Source organism: Coloeus monedula, assembly GCF_965178545.1.
Source record: "Coloeus monedula genome assembly, chromosome: Z".
In the NCBI taxonomy this organism is placed as follows: domain Eukaryota; kingdom Metazoa; phylum Chordata; class Aves; order Passeriformes; family Corvidae; genus Coloeus; species Coloeus monedula.
In genome coordinates, this window is record NC_138822.1 from 84,793,808 (window position 1) to 84,813,456 (window position 19,649).

General features: G+C 47.1%; 2 protein-coding genes across 7 annotated transcripts in view; one reads left to right on the forward strand and one right to left on the reverse strand.

Annotated features, from left to right (window-relative positions):
* Positions 1-4,267: 4,267 nt before the first annotated feature.
* Positions 4,268-11,799, reverse strand: LOC309585345 (thioredoxin-like protein 1). 4 transcript variants are annotated; one of them, XR_014227290.1, is made up of 10 exons: positions 11,077-11,798; positions 9,752-9,848; positions 9,074-9,247; positions 8,260-8,382; positions 7,898-7,967; positions 7,414-7,586; positions 6,891-6,995; positions 5,755-5,801; positions 5,285-5,325; positions 4,335-4,504 (listed from the first exon to the last, which is right to left on the reverse strand). XR_014227290.1 is itself a non-coding variant. In XM_082302008.1 (9 exons), exons 1-9 carry the CDS (start codon positions 11,172-11,174, stop codon positions 4,501-4,503), a joined length of 885 nt encoding a protein of 294 aa, XP_082158134.1. In that variant the 5' UTR covers positions 11,175-11,799; the 3' UTR covers positions 4,268-4,500. The 4 variants fall into 4 exon arrangements, 3 of the variants coding, with proteins under 3 accessions (XP_082158134.1, XP_082158136.1, XP_082158135.1); XM_082302008.1 differs by lacking the exon at positions 5,755-5,801 and having other exon boundaries at positions 4,268-4,504; positions 11,077-11,799; XM_082302010.1 differs by lacking the exon at positions 5,285-5,325 and having other exon boundaries at positions 4,268-4,504; positions 11,077-11,797.
* A 219-nt stretch (positions 11,800-12,018) lies between these two features.
* Positions 12,019-19,649, forward strand: part of LOC309584672 (WD repeat-containing protein 7) — a 42,803-nt gene continuing 35,172 nt past the window's right edge. For all 3 annotated transcript variants that reach the window (XM_082300842.1, XM_082300844.1, XM_082300843.1), the window contains exons 1-6: positions 12,019-12,101; positions 16,781-16,949; positions 17,662-17,768; positions 18,468-18,546; positions 18,675-18,849; positions 19,463-19,539. In XM_082300842.1, coding sequence (XP_082156968.1) covers positions 16,794-16,949; positions 17,662-17,768; positions 18,468-18,546; positions 18,675-18,849; positions 19,463-19,539 — 594 coding nt within the window. In that variant the 5' untranslated portion in view covers positions 12,019-12,101; positions 16,781-16,793. The remainder of the gene's footprint in view (positions 12,102-16,780; positions 16,950-17,661; positions 17,769-18,467; positions 18,547-18,674; positions 18,850-19,462; positions 19,540-19,649) is intronic.

The window sequence follows — 19,649 nt, forward strand, 5'->3', positions numbered from 1 at the left end:
ATTTTTCCGCTGTCTGGCATGAGAAATGCGGCTGCCGCGGATCCTCCCCCGGCAGGTACCGCTGTCGAACATGTTGCCTTCACAACATGACACGGAGCCTAAAAACTCACAGAGAGACTAATTACTGCAGGAAAATTCCAGCCCCAGCCCGAGTTCCCGGAGCTGCAGCTGACAGCCCGGCCCCGGCCCCGGCTGCTGTGGGCAGCTCTCCCGGGAGGGGCTGTCACCCCGTCCTGCTCCGGCTCCGATCCCCGGGATCCCAGTGGGAGGAGCCCTCAGGAACACCAGCCAGCAGCACCTAAGCCGAGCCTAAAATACTCCAAATTAAAACCTGCCAGCCCTGCAGTTAAAAGCTGCCATCCCTTCTCTCTGCTTCCCAGAAATAATATTAATTCCCATCGAAAAATGGGATTAAATTCATGCCTCAGTAGCTACAAATCATCCTCTGACAGGCAGATTTCATCTGAAAGAAAATATTGAGGGATAATTGATCTGGAAGCTGAGGTATCAGCTCACATTTACCTGGGGGTGTGTAAGAAATGCAATCTAGAGCATTTATATCTGGATAACTCAGATGTCCCTGGAATCGAGAAATGATGCCACATGAATTCCTCTAAAAAGCCATTTTGCCCAGGAAAATTGCCCAGGGAGAGCCCATTGTTTTCCATGAAATGGGGAGCTGTGCAAGTGGAGTCATTCCATGCTCTGAGCAGAACTGAGGAGGAAAAACATCTTTCCTCCCCTTGGAGCTGCTTGAGAAGTGTAAAAGCTTTAAATTCTGATGGTCAGAAATGGGGGAAATTCACCAAAATGCCATCGTTTTTCTGCCTTTTTTCCCATCGACATTATAATGTGGTAATCAGGGAAAACACCTCCAACTTCCTTTCCCTTTTCCTTAATAAAAATAAAAATTAAAAAAAAAATTAGAAACTGCCAACGATTTCAGCCCTGGGATGGAGACTTTGGGGCATTTTATCCATCCTGGCACTCTGACACTTTGGTTCCCTGACCTTTCCTGGCCCAAGGAGAAGCTCCAGGACTTCCTCAGGCTCTTCCCATCATCAGCTGTGCACAGAAGGAATCGGAGCCCGGCACGGGAAGTGTGGAAAGCCGGGCTGGACCACCAGTCCCGGGGCTGGGCTGGGATTACTGGTCAGAGTGGGGTTAATTCAGCACATGGGGGGTGATTTAAATGTCATGTTTGCAGGAAACAAGGCTTTTGGTGTCTGATCCATGATCCCATGATGATCCCATGCTTGTGCTTCCCTCGGTTCCTGCATCCCAGTGCAGGACTTGGGACTTACAGAGGTATAAACCACGAAAAATGAAAGGGCAACATTTGAAAAGTGAGAAAAAGAAACGAGTATTTCCTCATGGTTCATTTAAGGGGAAAAAAGGCATTTTCCCAGGGAATGGTGTGTTCCGAGCGGCAGAGAGGGCCTGGGGAGCAAAATACACGTTGGCAAGGGAGGGAAAGTCGTGGAGCGAATTCTGCTGGCAGCTTTTTCTGCAGGAAGCCGCAATTGGAGATTTCCCCCAGTGTTAATGACACGGTGTTAGTGACACACCACTGCCTTCCAGAGCTCAGCCACCACGGCTCCTGCTTGCTCGGGAATTTGGGAAATTCAGGCCATTGGGGGAACATTTGGGAAAACAAAAGCCTTCCGAAAAATCCAAATACTGAAAATATTAATGTCACAGGAACTCCTGGGTATTTCGGTTTAAAAACATCAGCAAGGAGATGAAGTGTTTTGGCCATTAAATGTTATTCTACACAGGAGGAAATGCAACCCTGAAATTAAGTGGAAAGGTGTTTTTCCCTTTGCCTTGAGAATCGTTTCAGAATTCTCTCCCTGGAAATTTTAGGGAAAAGTGTATTAAATGCTCCGGAAGCTCTGTGTGTGCTGTCAAGCCTTTGGAATTTGGGGAGTAACTCAAATTAAGGGGAACACATGGCAGGAACTCAAGTCTGGCCTGGCCGGGTGCTCAGGAGATGCATGGAAGGTGATTTTTGGTGTCTGGGAAGCTCCACAACCTCCTGCTCTTTCATTTTCAGTCGGTTTTTCAATTCGGAGCTTTTCCACATGGGACATTCCAAGGGGAAAACAACACTTGGAGTTAGAACTGAGGCAGTCCCGGAGACAAATGTGATTAATGGGACAATCCTGGAGACTGGAGGCAGTTCCTGCCATTCCCCGCTCTCCAAGGGCCGGTTGTGCTCCCCATCCAGCTGCAGATTCCCAGCACCACCGGCGTCCGACCCGGGGATGTGACATTTGAAACCCTCGGCCACTGGGGGCTGACTTGTGTTCATTTCACTCCAATAACCTCTTTTCTTGCTTGAGGGAATTTTGGTGGAGCCACTCGTGGCTCACCTTTCCCGAAACATATTCCCTAAATTTCTTCCCAAAATAGATACACACTCACACAGAGCTCCCAATAATAGCCTTAAGTTAATCATGCCCTAATTAATCAGTGATCAGGTCTTATTAAAGGGGGATAACAGAGCTCCTGATTCCCACCTGCATTCCCATCCAGGCTGCCAACACGTGCAGGAGGCACCTGAAGAATGTCGGGATGAATTTCGGGATAAATTCCCTAGGGTGTGCAAGCGGCTACCACGGCAAGGATTCACTTTTAATTAAATTAAAACTCAGGTTTCAGCTACATTATATATGGGGAAAAAAACCCAGGACCCCCCGGCCGGGTTCTCCTGGTATTAACTCAGTCTCTGCGTGGCCGAGGTGCGTTGTCCCGTTTTCCTGCAGGGCGTGCCGAGGCACGGGGGGCTGCAGCCGCCCTTCCCGGCCGCAGGCCCAGCCCGGAGCGCCGCAGAACCGGTGCTTGGGATGGCGCGGAGGCTCCGTGGCCCCGCGGGGTGACTCCGCCGGGCCCGCAGCGCCACCTCGTGGGGACGGGCCGGGCCCGCAGCCCGCCCCGGCATCGCCCCCGCATCGCCCCGGGGCAGTCACGGCGCGGCTGCGAGGATCCCTGGAGAGCGTCAGGGCCAACGCCTCCCTCCAGCCCTGAAGCGAAAACACCCCAAAATAAACAAACAAAAATAAACTTAAAAAAAACCCAAATCGACCCAAAAAAATCCCTGTTTGATGATCAGCAGGTGACCCAGAGGCAGGAGGACAGCGGACACCAGCCAGAGACAACCAGTGATGAAATCCACGTGCCCAGGGCCAGCCGGGCAACCCAAAATAAAAATATTCCACATTTAATTTGTCTTTTGTAACAGGAGAATCAAACTTACCACATAACTCAGGTAGGAATAAGGGAAATCCTTTCACAAGGCACTTCGCCGTGACTCCTAGAGGGGACGAGCGTACAAAACCAGAATCAGGAAGTTTTCGTATTAAAAATTATTTATTTCTCTATATAATTCCATGTCTTACATCCCTCCGAACAAAGGAGTGAGGAATTAGGGGCGGAATGAAACTGTCACCACATGCCATCGACTAACACAGCTCCAGGAGCATCCTGGATTGTGCAGGGAGGGTGAAAACAAACCCGCTGCCTCCCAGAAAACACGGCTTTCTAGACAATTCCCACTTCTGCTTGGAAAAGAATTCCTATTTTAGCAGGAAATTCACTTGGGATGAACATCCAAATGTGCCAAGGCAGAAAAGAACCACCCCACTGTGTCCAAGGAACAGCAATTAGGCCAGGATTTAAGTTTTAATGGGATTTATGTAATTAAAAATGCAGTAAATTTAACTTTACAAAGAGATTAATTATGGCAATTAGACACTTAGCCTGTTTTCCAGGGAATTTACAGAATTCTGTGGATATGGTGCTGATCAATGCCTGATTTACCAACATTAATTTGGTAAATTTTCTTGGAAATGTGCCCTAAGCAGTACAAAAATTCCAATTAAGATGGAAAACTAACATTTGCAATAAATATTCCCTTATTGAAATCAGAGAGGAAAAACATCCAATAAAAGAAGGAAGGAAAAACATCTAATCCCAGCTCTCCTGGGAAACAAGGTCAGGAATTTCTTATACTAAAAACTTTTGGAACAGTCAGGAATTTGGTGGAAGTTCATGGAATGATGATTTAAAATCTGTGTCCTCTGCTCTGATTTTAAAGGGAAATGGGAATTAAACATGTGAACTTACTCCTATCCAAGAATTATCTGTATTTTGTGGGAATAACAATCCAAAGAAACTCCAATTTTTTGTTATTTAACATGTGACTCTCAGCGGAGCTGGGAAGTTTCAGTGGAACAAAAGAGCCACAATTCTTGGAGTAACAAAATTCAACTTGGCAAAAGTCAGGAATTTTATTTACAAATCCATGGAGGAGGATTACACCAGGAACACACTCCAGCTGAAAGCAATGATTTATTGGAAATGGCAGTAGATCAACCTGACAGTCTCTGGTTATGGTCAAGCAATTATCCAGGAGTTGGAGAGAAAAGTGGGAATCTTGGACTGGGATAAGGCCTTCCAGTGGCTTTGCTTCCTAGTGGCTCTCTCCTTTTTTGCCAACTACCTGGAAGAAGAAAAAGAAACGGGAATGAAGTTGAAAACCTGGGCAGGACGTTCTTGGTTCAGCAGATTTAAGTGCAATTCCCAGGGATCGAGTCCAGACCGTGCGTTCCGGGAGCTCCGGAGGGCCTGGAATCTGGGGATCCCTGCGGGGTTAAGGGCTGGAAAACCACACACAAATCCCGAGTTTAGTGCAGGGACACAGCAAGGCCTCGGCTTGGGGGCAGGAGTTAGAGCTGGAACTGCAGGAGAACACCCCAAGCCCAGGTTAAACATCAAGCATTAACACACTCCAGGAGAAACTCAAGTGGGAAGAAGCCCCCGGCTGCTCCATGTGAGGCTGTTCCTTCCCTTTGGCACCTTTGAATATTGACCTCATCATGCAGCTCAAACCAAGGAAACCATCCAGAAATCCAGGGATTTCCAGTTATTAAAAACAAACCCCCAAGCCCTCCCAGGCCTGAACCTCATGGACCTGCTGGAAGCATTTTTCCTGCTCCCTCCCTGTGTTCACTCCCTGTCAGGCTGCAGGAGGCAGGAATTCTCACTGTCCAGCTGAGCTCTCTGTCCCACAGTGATTAAGAGCTGCTAGGAAAAGCATTTTTGAAGCCCACGGCCAGAGTTAAAGTTGGCATTCCTGTAAATTGGTTTATTCCTGGCGTGGTTCCAAACTGTGTTCACACACAGATTAGGCAAAGAAGTGAGGGAAAAAAGGAAAACCAGAGTTAAAGGATTAAGGATTAGGTGTTAGCAAGTATGGAATATCAACGAAAATATTCTATACCAGTCGGAGGCAGAGAGGGACAAGTGGCCCATGTGTATTATCTGGAAAACCCAGCACATGGATATGGATATGGATATTTCAGCATCTCAGCTCAACCCCGCCCATTTTCTGCCCATCCCATCCCACCTTCCCACAGGAAACTCTTTATTACCCCCCAAGTTGATCCACGTTCCTCCCTTTCCATTGGGATATTAACAAAAAGCCTTGGGGGAGCTGCTCCAGAGCCCCACAGGATTCAATCCAGGCTGGATTGTTAAAGGACTGCTTGGTGTGGCCTTAAAATGGCAAGTTCAGGTTAAAAAAGGAACAGAATTTGGGGAAGAGAAGTGTCTAAGGCAAGATCTGGGGCAGGGAGAGGAGGGGAAAGCTGAGCTGGTGAGTCAGGAAGCGAAGATGCTCCAGGATTTGGGAAGGGTGGGAGCTGAGCAGAGGGAGGGGGAAGAGCGAGGCCACACCAATCCCGTTATTACTTTTAATTTCTTCTGCCTTTTTAGTTCTTTAGGAATGGGGAGTTAAGCTGGAAAACAAACAAAAGGAGTGTTACAAGAACCAAAGCAGCAGCAAAATGTGTCCAAACTGTACTGCAAACGAGCAGGTCAGAGGAGGAAGCAGGGCTTTATTCCAGAGGGGACAAGGGTATCCCCCAGCCAGTCAGTGTTTCTCTGTGGCTCTCCCCACTGCTCTCTGAGGACAGAAGCAGCAGTGTTTCCCCTGGTGTCTCCCCTCCATCCATCCAAAGACTTCCCTTCTCCTCCAACACCATGTTCAGGAAGGAAAATAGTGTTATAATTACACAGCGTGTCCACGAGGGTGAGACTGAGGCAGGATCACCAGCTCCCAATCTACCCCTGCTCCTGCATTTCTGAGCAGCTCCTTCTCACCCTGCCCTTGCCAGCACCGTTCCAGGGGTGCTGTGTCCACAGACACCTTCTCCATGCAATTTAAAAAGCCACAGAAACCCAACGAAAGCAGATTGAAAAGCAATTCCCATATTTCTAGTCTGGGGAGAACAAGGAAGGTCTAAAATCTGTATTAATTTTAGAACAGTGGAACAATTTTTTAATGACTCTGAGTGGCAGTGAAAGGCAGCAAAAGCTGTTAAACTCATTTATTAACTTATTACCAGCAGAGAAATTAAGTTTTAAGTTTAGTTAAGATCAAGTTTTGCTGCTAAAAATTAAGTAGGTGCCATGTTGGTGTTAGTGCTTTTAACCTTCTGAAATTAGAGGGTATTTGTACCATAAATTCATTATTGAAGCAGTTTATTTTAAAATAAGCCTTTTTACAATAAATCTTCCAAAAAAGGGAGTGCCAAAATCAAGATATAAACCTCACAGCTATTAAAAAAATGTTGCCTTTGGTGTTTGTAACTTGCCAGCCCCTCACATTTTCAGTTCTTACCACTTATTTTTACAAAGCTGATGATCAAAACCTTGTAGAAAGCTTGAAAAAATCCAGGACAAAGCTACACATTTTCCCTTGGATTCCCAAAGTACCCTGAGCCTGGAATCGTGGCACCACCAAGGGTTTGTTCCCCCAGCCCGTTCCGGAGCAGGCTCAAGCTGCTCCCCAGGGGTGTGAGGAAGGGACTCAGGAAGGAACTCACTCGTTTGAAGTCGTTCATGTTGGTGGCCTGCACGGGAGTGCCAATAAATGTGAAATACGTGATCCTTGTTGTCTCTTCATCACCATGATTGGACTGGACAAACAACTGAAGAGGCAAAAAAGCCAAAAAAAGGAGTGAAGCTTTCCTCCCCGGATTAATACCTAAAGCATCGGCTGCTCGAGATGTTTGACTTGACCAAAGTAAAGCTTTTTTCCAATTACAGAGGTCTCTGTCCTCTTCATTGAAATAATTACACGGAGAACACTGCTGTTTCCCTGGCAGTTTGTTAAACCCACCCCCCAGCTGGGATGTTCCCAGCTTCCACTTCCCACTTTCAGCCAGCAAACCCAGGACCTAAGAAGGCACCACTTCCCTGGGATCTGACTGAAATTAAATTCAGATCAATTTATCGACGTTCGCTGAAGCCCCCGAGACAACTCCTGGGCAGGTCCCTCCCACAGGCTGCAGAATGCTGGGGCTGGCTGTGCAGCTCCCTGTGTGCCCTCAGGGAAAAGGGACTTACAGTGACACTGTTGACATTCTGGAATTTTACGTAGCGGAGCTGGATGATCCCATCTTCCTTAATGTCATCCGGGCCCAGCTCCAGGGCCTGGGTGGGTTCGCTTCGTTCCGCTTCCTCAAAATCCATCGAGCGCGGGAGGTTGATGAAGATTTTGATGTACTTTGGCCCTTGCCCTGGGGTAAAAGACAGGGGTGTGATTCCACATGTGCATTACATTCCACAGGGAATTTCAGAATTCCGTGCCATTATGAAGTTGTAGGTGAACAATGTGAGCTGAGTTACTATAAAAAAATAAGATGCATCTTTCAGTGGCTCTCACCTTAAGCCTGGAATTAAATCCAAGTGTCTCTTTGCAGGGTATCAAAGTATAAGTAGTTATATTTGTGTATCAAACTACAATAAATACTTCTATTTGTGTATCAAACCGTAACGTGCATATCAATCTATAACAAATTATTCTATTTGCAGCAGACACTTCACTCACCATTGTCTGGCCCCTGAAGTTTCATAGAGTAAAGCTTGACAGGCTGACTAAAAGCTACAGTGATAAGCAGCTGTGGAGGAAAAAAAGCCACAATTAAACACTGGTTTCTTCATTTAAAACCAACTCAGCACAAGAAATAGGGATAAGGGAGCTCTGGAATAAAATCATGTGGCCATTTCCCTCTATTCCACACATTCGGGCCCTTTACATCCCAACAAAGTAGGAATTCTCAGTGTGGAAAGCAATAACTACAACGAGCTTTGCACCCCGGGTTTTCTTACACCCTCCCAGCCTGTCCCAGAGCTCCTGCAGTCAAATATGCACGTGAATCCAAACAATCCCCTGGAATGCGTGGGCCGCACCTGCTCGTCGCAGTCGGACTCCAGGTAGGAAGAATCTTTGCGTAAACAGTTCTCGAAGCCGTGCTCGTCGCTCTCGTTGAGGCACTCGCAGCCAGCCTTGTTGATGAACGGCAGCAGATCCATCTGGGAACAGAGGCACAGCTGCTCACAGTGGGAACCACGGGGATGGAGGAGCTGCCATGGGAGTGGCTGTCCCCCTGCACATCCCACAGGGGCAGGGACACACACACACACACACCCCCCACCCTCAGGTGGTACCAACACTAAACAGGAGCGTCAGACGTACTTTGCCAGCTCTCCAAGGCGTTTAAAAGAGGGAATTATTGATTAATTGTCAATGAATCAAGTCACAGTCAGCAGGAAGTAATTCCTGTGTGCCACTCAGGGCACGCACATCACCTTTCCCAAGTATTCCTGTGCCATCCTTTTTAGTTTTCATTCTTTCATAGGCACAAAAACACACAAAGGGAACACCTTTAGGACCATCCACTTCAACAAACATTAGGAAAAGAAAGAATGAGACTTTTTTCATTTTATGAAATGTTTGGGAAGACAGGTTGGGATGGCTGAGAAGGAAAAGGTTTATCACAGGACACTAAATTCATTTTAATGACTAGGGAGATTTTTCATTCTTAATAAATGTATACATGTCAGTATTTTAATTTTTTCTGGAAAAGGAAGCCCAGACAAGTGATTTTCTTGGGCAGCTTTGCCTAAAATCCAATTATTTGACTTCAAGTATGTTTGAAAACCAGGGGGTTTTTAACATCCGAGCTACACAAGCATTCCAGTAAAACCCTGGGGAGATACACACGTATCCTTTTGGGATGTCTGTGTCTTCGCTGTTGCCGGGATCGTTCTCCAGGTGCTGTTTGATTTTGTCCTCCAAGCCCACGGCATCTGCTCCCTGGTACTGGTCGATCCGCACTTTGTTCCGGAAGAACAGGAACGTGGGGGTTGCTGAGATGTTGTTGGTGGCAGCCGTGCCCTGGGAGCAGAAGGGAGTCCCCACTCACTGCTTTAGCTCAGTCTCACCTGCACCACTGGGAGCTATCTAGTGCCACTCATAAATCCACTCATTGAATTTTTGCCTTTTTTCTTCAAGAATTGCACCAATATTTGGCTGGAAAGGCTCTTTTGAATTCACAGTAGTGCTGTGTTCGATATCTAACAGTATTATTTTAGCAACACAGGCAGCGGGGGCTGATAATTATTTAATTAATGAATGTGCTTTTACACTGCCCAAAGGAAGGGCAGCACAGTGGGCACTGCAGGAATATTTTCTTCGAGGAGGGATTTTGTTCTCCCAGTTTGGGAGAATTCCGTACTCTGGCTCTTTGTGATGCACCAAGCGCAGCCAGAGCCACAGACACCGCTGCCAGCGTCCTGCCCGAAGGGTTTGCCCTCCAGCTCCCCATTCCCCGCTCTTTTCCCTCCACTTCCCACTGCCAGCCCCTTCCCCCGGACAGAGGGAGGCTTTTGGAGCACCCACCTGGCACTGGTGCACATCCACCTCCAGGAACGTTGCCTGGGGGTATTTGTTACTCAGGGCGCTGAAGGCGGGCGCGATCCTCAAGCAAGGGCCACACCTGCGGAAAAAGTGACACTTCCACTTAATTCCACTTTTCTTTTATTTTTCAATGCCTGCCTCAAAGAGAACCAGAGTATTCCTGCTCTTCCTGATATCCGGGTGTAAAAATACCCTCCCTACCTGGCTGCCAGCTGGTGATACAATGAAGGATGACATTTAGGAATCTGCAATTTACTGTCTTTACTTGCAGCATTTTTACCACAGTCCCGCTCAATAAAGTGTTACAAAGAAGGGCAAAATCAGCAAAAAAATACTATTTACAAAAAAATCGTATAGTTAGTCCGTGTTACCACCCAGGAAAAGACTGTATTTACAGGTAACTTAAATATTTAATGGTCAAAATGTGTCAAAGCTTCCGGGATCATAAAATTCTTCCCACAATAAATCTCATTTACACCTGTAACCAGTTATTCCGATATTTATTTGGCCTTGAGAGGACAGAGCTGGTTTCTTTTGATTGAACTGCATTGCCTTGGCTGAAAAAATGTCTTTTTTACTTATTCTGTGCCAGCAAAAGTGTAGGAAGTGCTCAGCTGCACCAATTCCTGTAAAGGGATATTCTCACTGGGAAACAGAAATGAAAAGTGAAATCAAAAAAACCCAATGCAGAAAAGTGGCAAAATCCCCCCCAGAACTAAGAGGCAGCAGCCAGACAATAATGAGGTGCCCTATGAAGCCCCAAACCCTCGAGATTATCACTGTTCTCCCTAATTTCCACAGATTAAGGGGAATAATTCAGTTGTTGAGGTTTCTTTGGTGACAAATTTATCCCGATTTCACCACAGTTGTAACTCCCTGCTGAGGAGGGGAACAGGGATTATCCACTTGTCCTGGGAAAACGGGGTGAAGAACCAGCGAAGTCTTATGGGGCCAAAATACGTTTTTCCAAGTTTTCAGGTGTTTTTAGAGCTGAATAAAACATTAAGAACCTTCTTTCCATCCGTTTCCTGCTCTTTAATGGGGCTTTAAACCGGCGCACCCCTGCTCCCTCAGAGCACCTGAGGGCTGGCGGGTCCGCAGGGCAGCGGGTTCGGCGGGAAAAAATGGGAATTTATCCCAGGAATGGGGACACGGTGCTGATCCTGCGACTTCACTGCCGCGCTACGGAGCGTCCCTAACGCTGCAAACCGCGCCGGGGAACCGCGCCCGGCGCGTTCGCAGGAACCCAGAATAAAAACACGGGAACGCCGGAGCCCTTCCCGGAGCCGCGTCCCGCCCTCACTCACCCCCTCATGGTGAACTTCACCACGGCCAGGCGGGAGCCGGCGGCGCTCAGCTCGGGCTGGAACTCGGTGTCGTTGGCGATCACCTTCACGCCCGCCATGGCCGCGGGCCCCGGTGGCGGTGCCGGGTGCGATGTGCAGCGTCACGGCGGGCAGGACGCCCGGCATGCACCGCTGGGACGGGCGCAGGCGCGGCCGCCCCGCTCCGCTCCCGCCCGGCCGCCGCCCGCCATCTTGGGGCGGGCCGGGGCGGCAGCGCCGCCATCTTGGGACAGGGCAGCGGGGGACGCGGCGATGCCGCCGGCGGCCATCTTGGGTAGGGGAAGGGCGGGAACTCCGTGAGGGGAGACGCGCCTTTGAATTTTAACATTAAAAATTTACTCCCAGTTTCGTCATTAACTCGTTTTTTGGTGACGTTATGAGGATTACGCTTTTCTCTTGCAGGCAGAACTGATGTCAATTTTTGCCAGCTTCCTTAAATTATGGTTTTTAGTAAAGCCAATGTGTCGCGATACTGAAAAGAATTCTGAAATAAACGCTGAAGCAAAAAGCGGGGAAATAAGAGTCGAATAAACGCTTGTATTAACCACAAAATAAAACCGAAATTAAACCCAGGATTTTCTCTGACCCCATTTGCAGCGTCATTCCTGGCAACGTCCCAAGGTACTCTATAACACAACATAATACATATCACTTCGACATGTCTCATATTTGCTCTTTTCCTGCTCAAAACCAGGAATATCCCCAACATTCTGCTCCCGCCTGTTGTAATGTTAAAGCCTTACAGTAATCGCTAATTAATTAATTAAGCAAGTAGTCACCAGCTCCCTGCGCGCCCTGAGCGGAACCCGGCAGTTTCCGTGGCGGCGGCGCCTGCCGTCAAGTGCGCCGGCCGGGGCTTTACGCCAGTGTCGCGGGAGGAGGTGTCATCCGGCCGCTGCCGCACCGAGCGCGGCGGGGCCGCGGCGCCCGGGACGCGTGAGGGCCGGGAGAGGCACCGGCAGCGGGCCGGGAGCGGGACCGAACAGGTGCGGCCCGGGACGGGGGCGGGAGAACGGCTCGCTCACAGCGGGAGGGCGGGGGGAGCCCCCGACCCTCCGCAGGCCCCCGCAGCATCCGCAGCGGGAGTGCTGAGGGGGCTGCGGCAGCGGGAGGTGCAGGGACACGGGCATTCAGGGGCATCCAGAGACTCGCCGTGGCCAGGAGCCCAAGGATTCGGCTGCTGTAGGACCCAGGAGCCCAGGTATCCCGGCACACCGGGACCGGCCCCGCGCTGTTAACGGGGCAGGATTGGGGTTGGAATTTCAAGTTTCGCCTTTTCAGAACGTGCACCAGGTTATTAATGGATGGAGGTTTCCATCTGTGCCGACGGAGCCTTACCTGAGGAGAGGCTCCTCACGCGGAATTGATCCTCTTGGGGGGCTTAAATGCCTTTTAATGCCAATTTTTTGCTACCTCGCAGCCTTCCCCAGTTTTATTTCCCTTTCCTGTGCCAGACGCGGTGCTCTTGGCACCCAGGGATGGGATTTGGTGTTCTCCAGCTGCTTTGGATAACTGTCCTTTGTGACAGTTTGAAACAGGAGGAATTACTATGGGTTTAGTGTGTCATCAAATTAAGCACCAGGAAAACCTGCAAGTCGCTTCCAGAGGTGTCAATTAACTCCAGTCTCGTGTCCCAAATTAGTATTTCCTCCTCTGTCTTGATTTGGAACCTCCTGAGTATCCTGGGAAGGTGTTTTCATTGTCTTCTCTCTCCCTCAGTTGTCCATTTTCTCCATCCCTAAATAATGAATAGAAAGTATAATCTGTAATTAAATTTAAAATAATTAGATTTTTCTCAAATGCATAATCAGCCCATTCATAGCTATTTTATACTATTTCACACTATTTTGTGCTATTTAATAGTATTTTGGGGGCAGATTATTGGAGTGTCCCCAAATATCCTGAGATTAATTCCTTACTTAATGGAAATAGGAGTGTTTGGGAAGAGCAGCTCCTGGCTTTTGCCATGCTCTGGTGTAACAAAGTGGGTTGACTTTTGTTTTACCTCTTCCTCCCGTGGATTTATTGCATTTGAGGGCTTTTGTGGCTGTAAAAATCCATATTGTGGATTTCTGGGTAAACAACTTGAAAAGGTGTTTAGTTGAGTCTTGGATTCAGTATTTAATACCTTGTACTTGAAAAATCAGTTTACTGGCTTTACTCAAATAAGAATTGATCCGGGATTATTAAATGTGCCTAAATCCCACCTTTAAGCAGAGCAGTTCAAAGAGTCAGTGGATTACTCTGTCAGATTAACACATTATTTAACATTTTTTGGGTTCATTTCCTCATTTAAATAATTGTTTTCTGTTTAAAAATTTTTTCAATCCTGTTTTCAGGAAGGTGTTTTTCCACATCCCTGCATTTGTTGTATTTATTGTACAATACTGTCACATGTATTCCCACATCCCTGCATTTGTTGTATTTATAAGATTAGAATTATTTATATATTATTTTTTTATTATCATTATTTACAATGCTTTATGTCGTGGAGCGAATTTAAAGTGGAGCAAAATGAATACAAGGACGGTTAGATAGATAGGTGTGTATATCCCTATGTACATGGAATTTATTGTGTTTTGGGAAGAAAGCCAGGATTTTGGCATTTGTGGAAGCGATAGAGACAGATTTACCCCATGGAGACTGAGAAGTATGAGCAGGAAGAACTTTACCCGTGGCATCTCCATTTTCCACTTCCAAGTTCCTTTTTCCACCGGAAATAGTGGGTTTTGGGGAGTTCTAAAGCACTGGAATGTGTGAATTGGTGTGGAATGATTCCCAGCCTGCTTTTGGGCTCGTTTGGCACTGGGACAGTGTTGATTTGCTCCTGTAGTTTGTCATCACTGATGTCAAAAAATGGAATTATTGATTGTTTTCAGACAAAAAGGGATTTTGGTGCAAGCAGGGGCTGCAGTTGCCGTTTGCCGGGGCTGAGCTCTGGAATCCAAATTCCTGGGGAATTAAAATGTGGTTTTTCCTGAAAAGGAAGTTTTTTATGAAGGCCTTGCGCTGCCATAGTCAAAAACTAGAAGGAAAGAGGTAGTTTTTCTTTTCCCTCTCTCTCTCAGAGCCTTGCTATGAAATATTCTGAGAACTGGGTTTGAAATGGGACTGTCAGGGGGTTGATAATGTGTTTTCTGCATGGAAAATCTGGAATGTGTTAGGGTAGTTATGTGCTAATGCTCTTGTATGTTGTAATGTCCTCCTGTATGTTCCTTTTGAAAATTCCCTTTATTCAGAGTGGTGTGGGTTTGAAAGTGTTCAGAAGCAGCTTTAAATGCAGCAACATTAAATGCAGGATCTCAAGCAGTAATTCTGTGTCCCGGTAGGGGAGTTTGTGTATTTATCTAAAAATGCAGCTGTTTTTGACAGCCAGGTGACTCAGGATCACTGTGGCTTGGTCCCTGAACTGGGAGCAGTAGGACAGCAGAGGAGTGGGAAGGGATTTTTGTGTTGCTTATTGGCATTTTTCAGCTCTGGTTTAGTCATTCTTGGTTTGTTTCCTCACAAAAGTAGGGTGGGTATTTCTGTTTGCTGTGGGTGTGTTTGTTCTTGTTGTTGATATTTGCATTTTGTTCTGTTGCATCTGGATGCTTTATTCCATCTTTATGATGATTTCCCTGCAAACCAAGCCTGGTTTAATTGTAGCTCTTTGTTTGTCACCGTGTTGTTTAAAATGCTGAATTAATTTCTTTTTCTGTGTTGTGATGGTCCAGACAGAGCAATTGATCCAGCATTGCATAACAATTAACACTGCAGGGCCAGGTGTGGTTTCAGTGTGGAGAAAGACTGGATTTTTGGTCTCTATTGATCATGATCATTAAATTAGAGCTCTTAATTAAATAGCTTTTAATGAAGGTGGTCCAGTGGGCTGCCAGAAATGAGCTGCTTTACTGGGAAGGGTAATTTGATGTGATATTACTGATTTTGTGATGGGGATTTTGTGGAAAACCCACAACTGATCCCTGACTCGTCAGGAGCCTCCCGGGAGCCGTGGGTAATCCTTAGCCATTCATTAGCCTGCCCTTGCTCCCTCCCTTCCCCCTTTTTTCCATGGACAAAGTCGTGTTCCAGCTCTCTGGCTGCAGAGGGTGGCAGCATCCATCAAATGGAATAACAGTTCCTGTGGTTTTTACATGGATGAGGGGTGACAAGAATGTCTTGGAATCCATCGACGCCCTGGCACAGGTTGTCCAGGGAAGCTGTGGATCCCCCCATCCCTGGAAGTGTCCAAGCTGGAGTGGCCTGAGGCACCTTCTGCTATCCCAGGTTGCTCCAAGCCCTGTCCAGCCTCGCCTTGGACACTGCCAGGATGGAGTGGGATGGACGGGGCTGGAAGACTTCCCCGTTGTGTGGCAGGAGGACGCTGCTGGTTTGCCTGTTGGTTCCTTATAACCATCGCCGGGATACCTGCAGTTGTCCCAATGGGAAGTGGAGTTGGGAACCTCACTCATATTCAGGCTGACCTTTATTTTTCTGTCATAATTCAGATTTGTTCCCTCTGAAGTGCTGTGAAACAGGTTTACAGACCTGTGAAAAATGCAGACATTGCTGGGTACCTCAAACTAGAAGAATCTGTATGTAGCTATAAAAAAAAAAAAAAGGAAAGCACACATATTTAAAAATATTTCTTCCATGAATCCTGCCTGTTTTGATGTGTTCATGCTCCTTGAAATCAGAGCTCTGGCTCTGGTTTGAGCTGGGGTAAGTCCAGAGCATAAACCTCCACAGGATAATCCATAAAGAGTGTTTGGTTATTTATTTAACACGACCTTTTCGCCGATAAGAAAACCTCAGTTCTAAAAACATGGAAGTGCTCAGCAAGCTGGGAGTGTTGCTACCACAAACAGAGGGTTGTTGTGGGGTTTAAATCTTGTGCAAATCCAAGTGGGTTTTATTGCCACAACTTGAGTTTCTATTCCCAGTCACTGAGACCGTTTTGGCCTGGGGACAATTGAAATTCCACCGTGTTTTTTGTGTCAATACATTCGGAAGATCTGAAATGTTGCAGTAAAGATAGTGCTGGATCTATTTCCTGCTGGAGAGTGGCCAGGATCCAGTTTATCAGTGGATTATACAAGGCTGATTTCACCTAAGGCAGGATAGCTCATATTCCAACGTGAATATCTGTGTAGCAGGGACATAACAACATCAGGGGTATAAAAATGGCTTCAGCCTCGGGACTTAAAACATTTTTTACTTCAAAATTACTCTAAAAGAGGGATTTGGGCAAAAATCCCTGTGTGCCCAGGAGTGTGCTGTTTGTCCCTATATGGGTAAGGAAAAGCCTATAAAATTTTGCAAGATGTGTAAGAAATAAGACTTGTGAAGATGTGTGGTTTTAAGGGACTGGTTGAGGAATGTTACTGAATTCCTGTGGGGAGATGAGGGCATTCCCTGAGGAGAAATGAGGGGATCCCTGAAGAGGGACACACACAAACCTGAGGGGACAAAATGGCGGGAAACCTGAGGGGACAAAATGGCGGGAAACCTGAGGGGACAAGATGGTAGAAACATGAGGGGAAAAGATGGCAAAAACATGAGCAAAGGGAACAGCCCAGGATGTTGCTGCTGTTGGTTGTTTGTTGGAATTGCAGGCACTCCATGGCCATGGTCTGGAACAGCCCAGGATGTTGCTAATGATGTCGTTCTGTTGGAATTGCAGGCGCTCCGTGGCCATGGCTGGGAACAGCCTGGTGCTGCCCATCGTGCTGTGGGGCCGGCGTGCCCCCACCCACTGCGTGTCCTCCCTGCTGCTCGTGGATGACTCTGTCATCGTCACCGGCTGCCACGACGGGCAGATCTGCCTGTGGGACCTGGGTGCTGACCTGCAGGTAGTGGATCCAGAATTCCCGTTCCCACCAGCGGGGAGTATGCCCTCAGCCTGTCCTCCCTCTCCTGAGGCTTGCGTGGCTGCTCCGCCCTTCCCACAGCGCTGTTCCAGGTTACCAAGAGGTGTTCTGGCTCTGACTTTGTTGCTGCTCCTGTAGGAAAGTTTTCTTAACTCATTCCAATTTCCTGGAGCTGCTCTAAACTAGTTGCTTTCTAGCTGAGCTGCTTAAAGAAGGCAATGTTGTAAAAAGGAATTCCTTCCCAGTATCCCATCTGGCAGTGGGAAGCCATTCCCCCTTTTCCTGGCATCCCATTCCCTGTCCCAAGTTCCTCTCCAGCTCTCTTGGTGCCCCTTTTGGCACTGGAAGGGGCTCTGAGGTCTCCCCTTGCTTATGGATATACAGGAACTCAATTGGGGAAAACAATGTGCAACACAATTTTTTTTCATTCAGCCAAACTCAGTTCAAATTGAATTGAGCCACATTCAGCTCCTGATTTGTAAATATTGGAGGAGTTTGCAAAATGCATTTTCCCCCCAAATTCTCATTCCTGTTTGAAGTAGAAAGTCTTCCAAGATGATCCATCCACTGCTATGCTAATTAAATGTGTGTACACGTGTTAACAGATGTATAACACATGAAGTAGAAAGCTGGGATATGGATATTTTGGTCATTTGTGTGATTTTGACTTCCTGTTTTCTTTCCCTGGTCCCAGATCAATCCCAGAGCTCTGCTCTTTGGTCATACAGCCTCAGTTACTTGTTTATCCAAGGCCTCAGCTTCCAGTGAAAAGCAGTATATAGTGAGTGCATCAGAGAGTGGGTGAGTTTCTGAGTGTTTATTGATGTGCAGAACTGAAATAATGGGAATTTGTCCCTAATTTATCCATATTTCAACACTGTGATGAATTTTATCCTCAAGAAAAAATTCCTCAGCAAATACATTTTATTTTTGACTGGGTTTATTTATTAATCAGAGCAGTAATTTAGAGGGAGAAGCAGGAAGGATTTCTTGTGCAATTGATATCCAAATCAATAAGAGATTTTTTTATCCAGGGATGGTAGGGAATGATTTTCCTGAATAATCTTTTAGCAAGGAAATTGAGGGGAGAATTTAGAATTTCCACCTTGGACCAACTTCAGGGCTAAGTAATCTCTTCCCATTGGATTTGGAACCAAAATGTGTTTTCACTGGGAATTTATCTATCTGGTGGAAAGGAGAAAGTACCTCACAGATTCTGTTCTGATTAAATTTGTATACAAAGTTTGAAATTAAAAAGTACTGTAAGTATGGGGAATAGCTGCTCATTTGAACTCCTGCAGGTTCTGTAATTTATCCTCAGAGGGAGCAGCAGGTTGTGTGGATTCAGGAGGGCTGGAAAGTCCAGCTGATTTTGAGTTTCTCTAAATAGAATTGATCTAATCCCTAATAAATGGTTCAGATGAAGTTCCTCCCAACGTAGAGGGCTGGTAGGTGCTTGGAAGCCTGGCCTATTTTCCATGTAGTTTGCCTGTGTTTCAGGGAGATGTGCCTGTGGGATGTGAACGATGGCAGGTGCATCGAGTTCACCAAGCTGGCCTGTGCCCACACCGGCATCCAGGTGAGTCCTGGGAGGGATGGCAGAGCGGGAAGTGCCCTCCTGGGATTTGGGAAACACACTGCAGGTGCAAAACGAAGGAATCCCTGTCCCACCTGGATTCTAATTTGTGTTTGTTCCCATCTGTGTAGTTCTATCAGTTCACAGTTGGCACGCAGCGGGAAGGGAGGCTCCTATGCCATGGACATTACCCTGAAATTCTGGTCGTGGATGCAACCAGCCTTGAAGTGCTTTATTCTTTGATATCCAAGATCTCTCCTGACTGGATCAGCTCCATGACCATCATCCGGTCCAACAGGACACAAGGTGATTGTTTTCTTGTGGCAGGGACACCTTCCACTAGCCCAGGTTGCTCCAAGCCCTGTCTAGCCCAGCCTCGGACACTTCCAGGGATGGGGCAGCCACAGCTTCCCTGGGAATCCTGCTCCAGCTGGATCAGCTGGCATGGGCTGAAGTGTCACCTGAGCTCAGACCTGGTTGGTTCTGCTAATTGGTGTTCATTTGGTGGGCTTTAATTTCTGGCAGATTAATGTCTTGTTCGGGTGTTCCTGTTGTGGAGACTGGAATTCCTGAGAGGTTTGGGGAACACTGAGGAGAAGATCCTGACTGAAGGACTTCTCTCTTGAGTTAAGGCTCAGCAACAGTTGTAAACCGGGCATTCCCAAAATCCTGGGGTGGGAAAGCTCAGCTGTTGTCCCCACCACAAATAAATGGCTGGAACAACTGGAAATCAGCTCTGGTATGAAGCGTTTCCTGCTAATGCCTTTCATTTATTCCTTATTCTGTGCCCATCTTCGCAAATAAACATTCAATTCGGAAGCAAACGCTCCAGGAATGCTTGGATCAGGTTTTAATTCATGCTCAGATATGCACAAGTGAGGAAGTCCTTGTGCCTCAGCCTCATTTTTGTATTTCCCAGAGGACACTGTCGTGGCTGTGTCTGTGACTGGCATCCTCAAAGTCTGGATCATCACCTCGGAGGTCAGTCGGCTGCAGGTAGGCAAAGGCTGCTGGATTAGTGGCACTTCCTGGTGGGATGGAGGGTTCTGTTCCTGATACTCTGCTGCTGATATTCCTTTTCCTCTTTGCCAGTTGAAAATCAACTT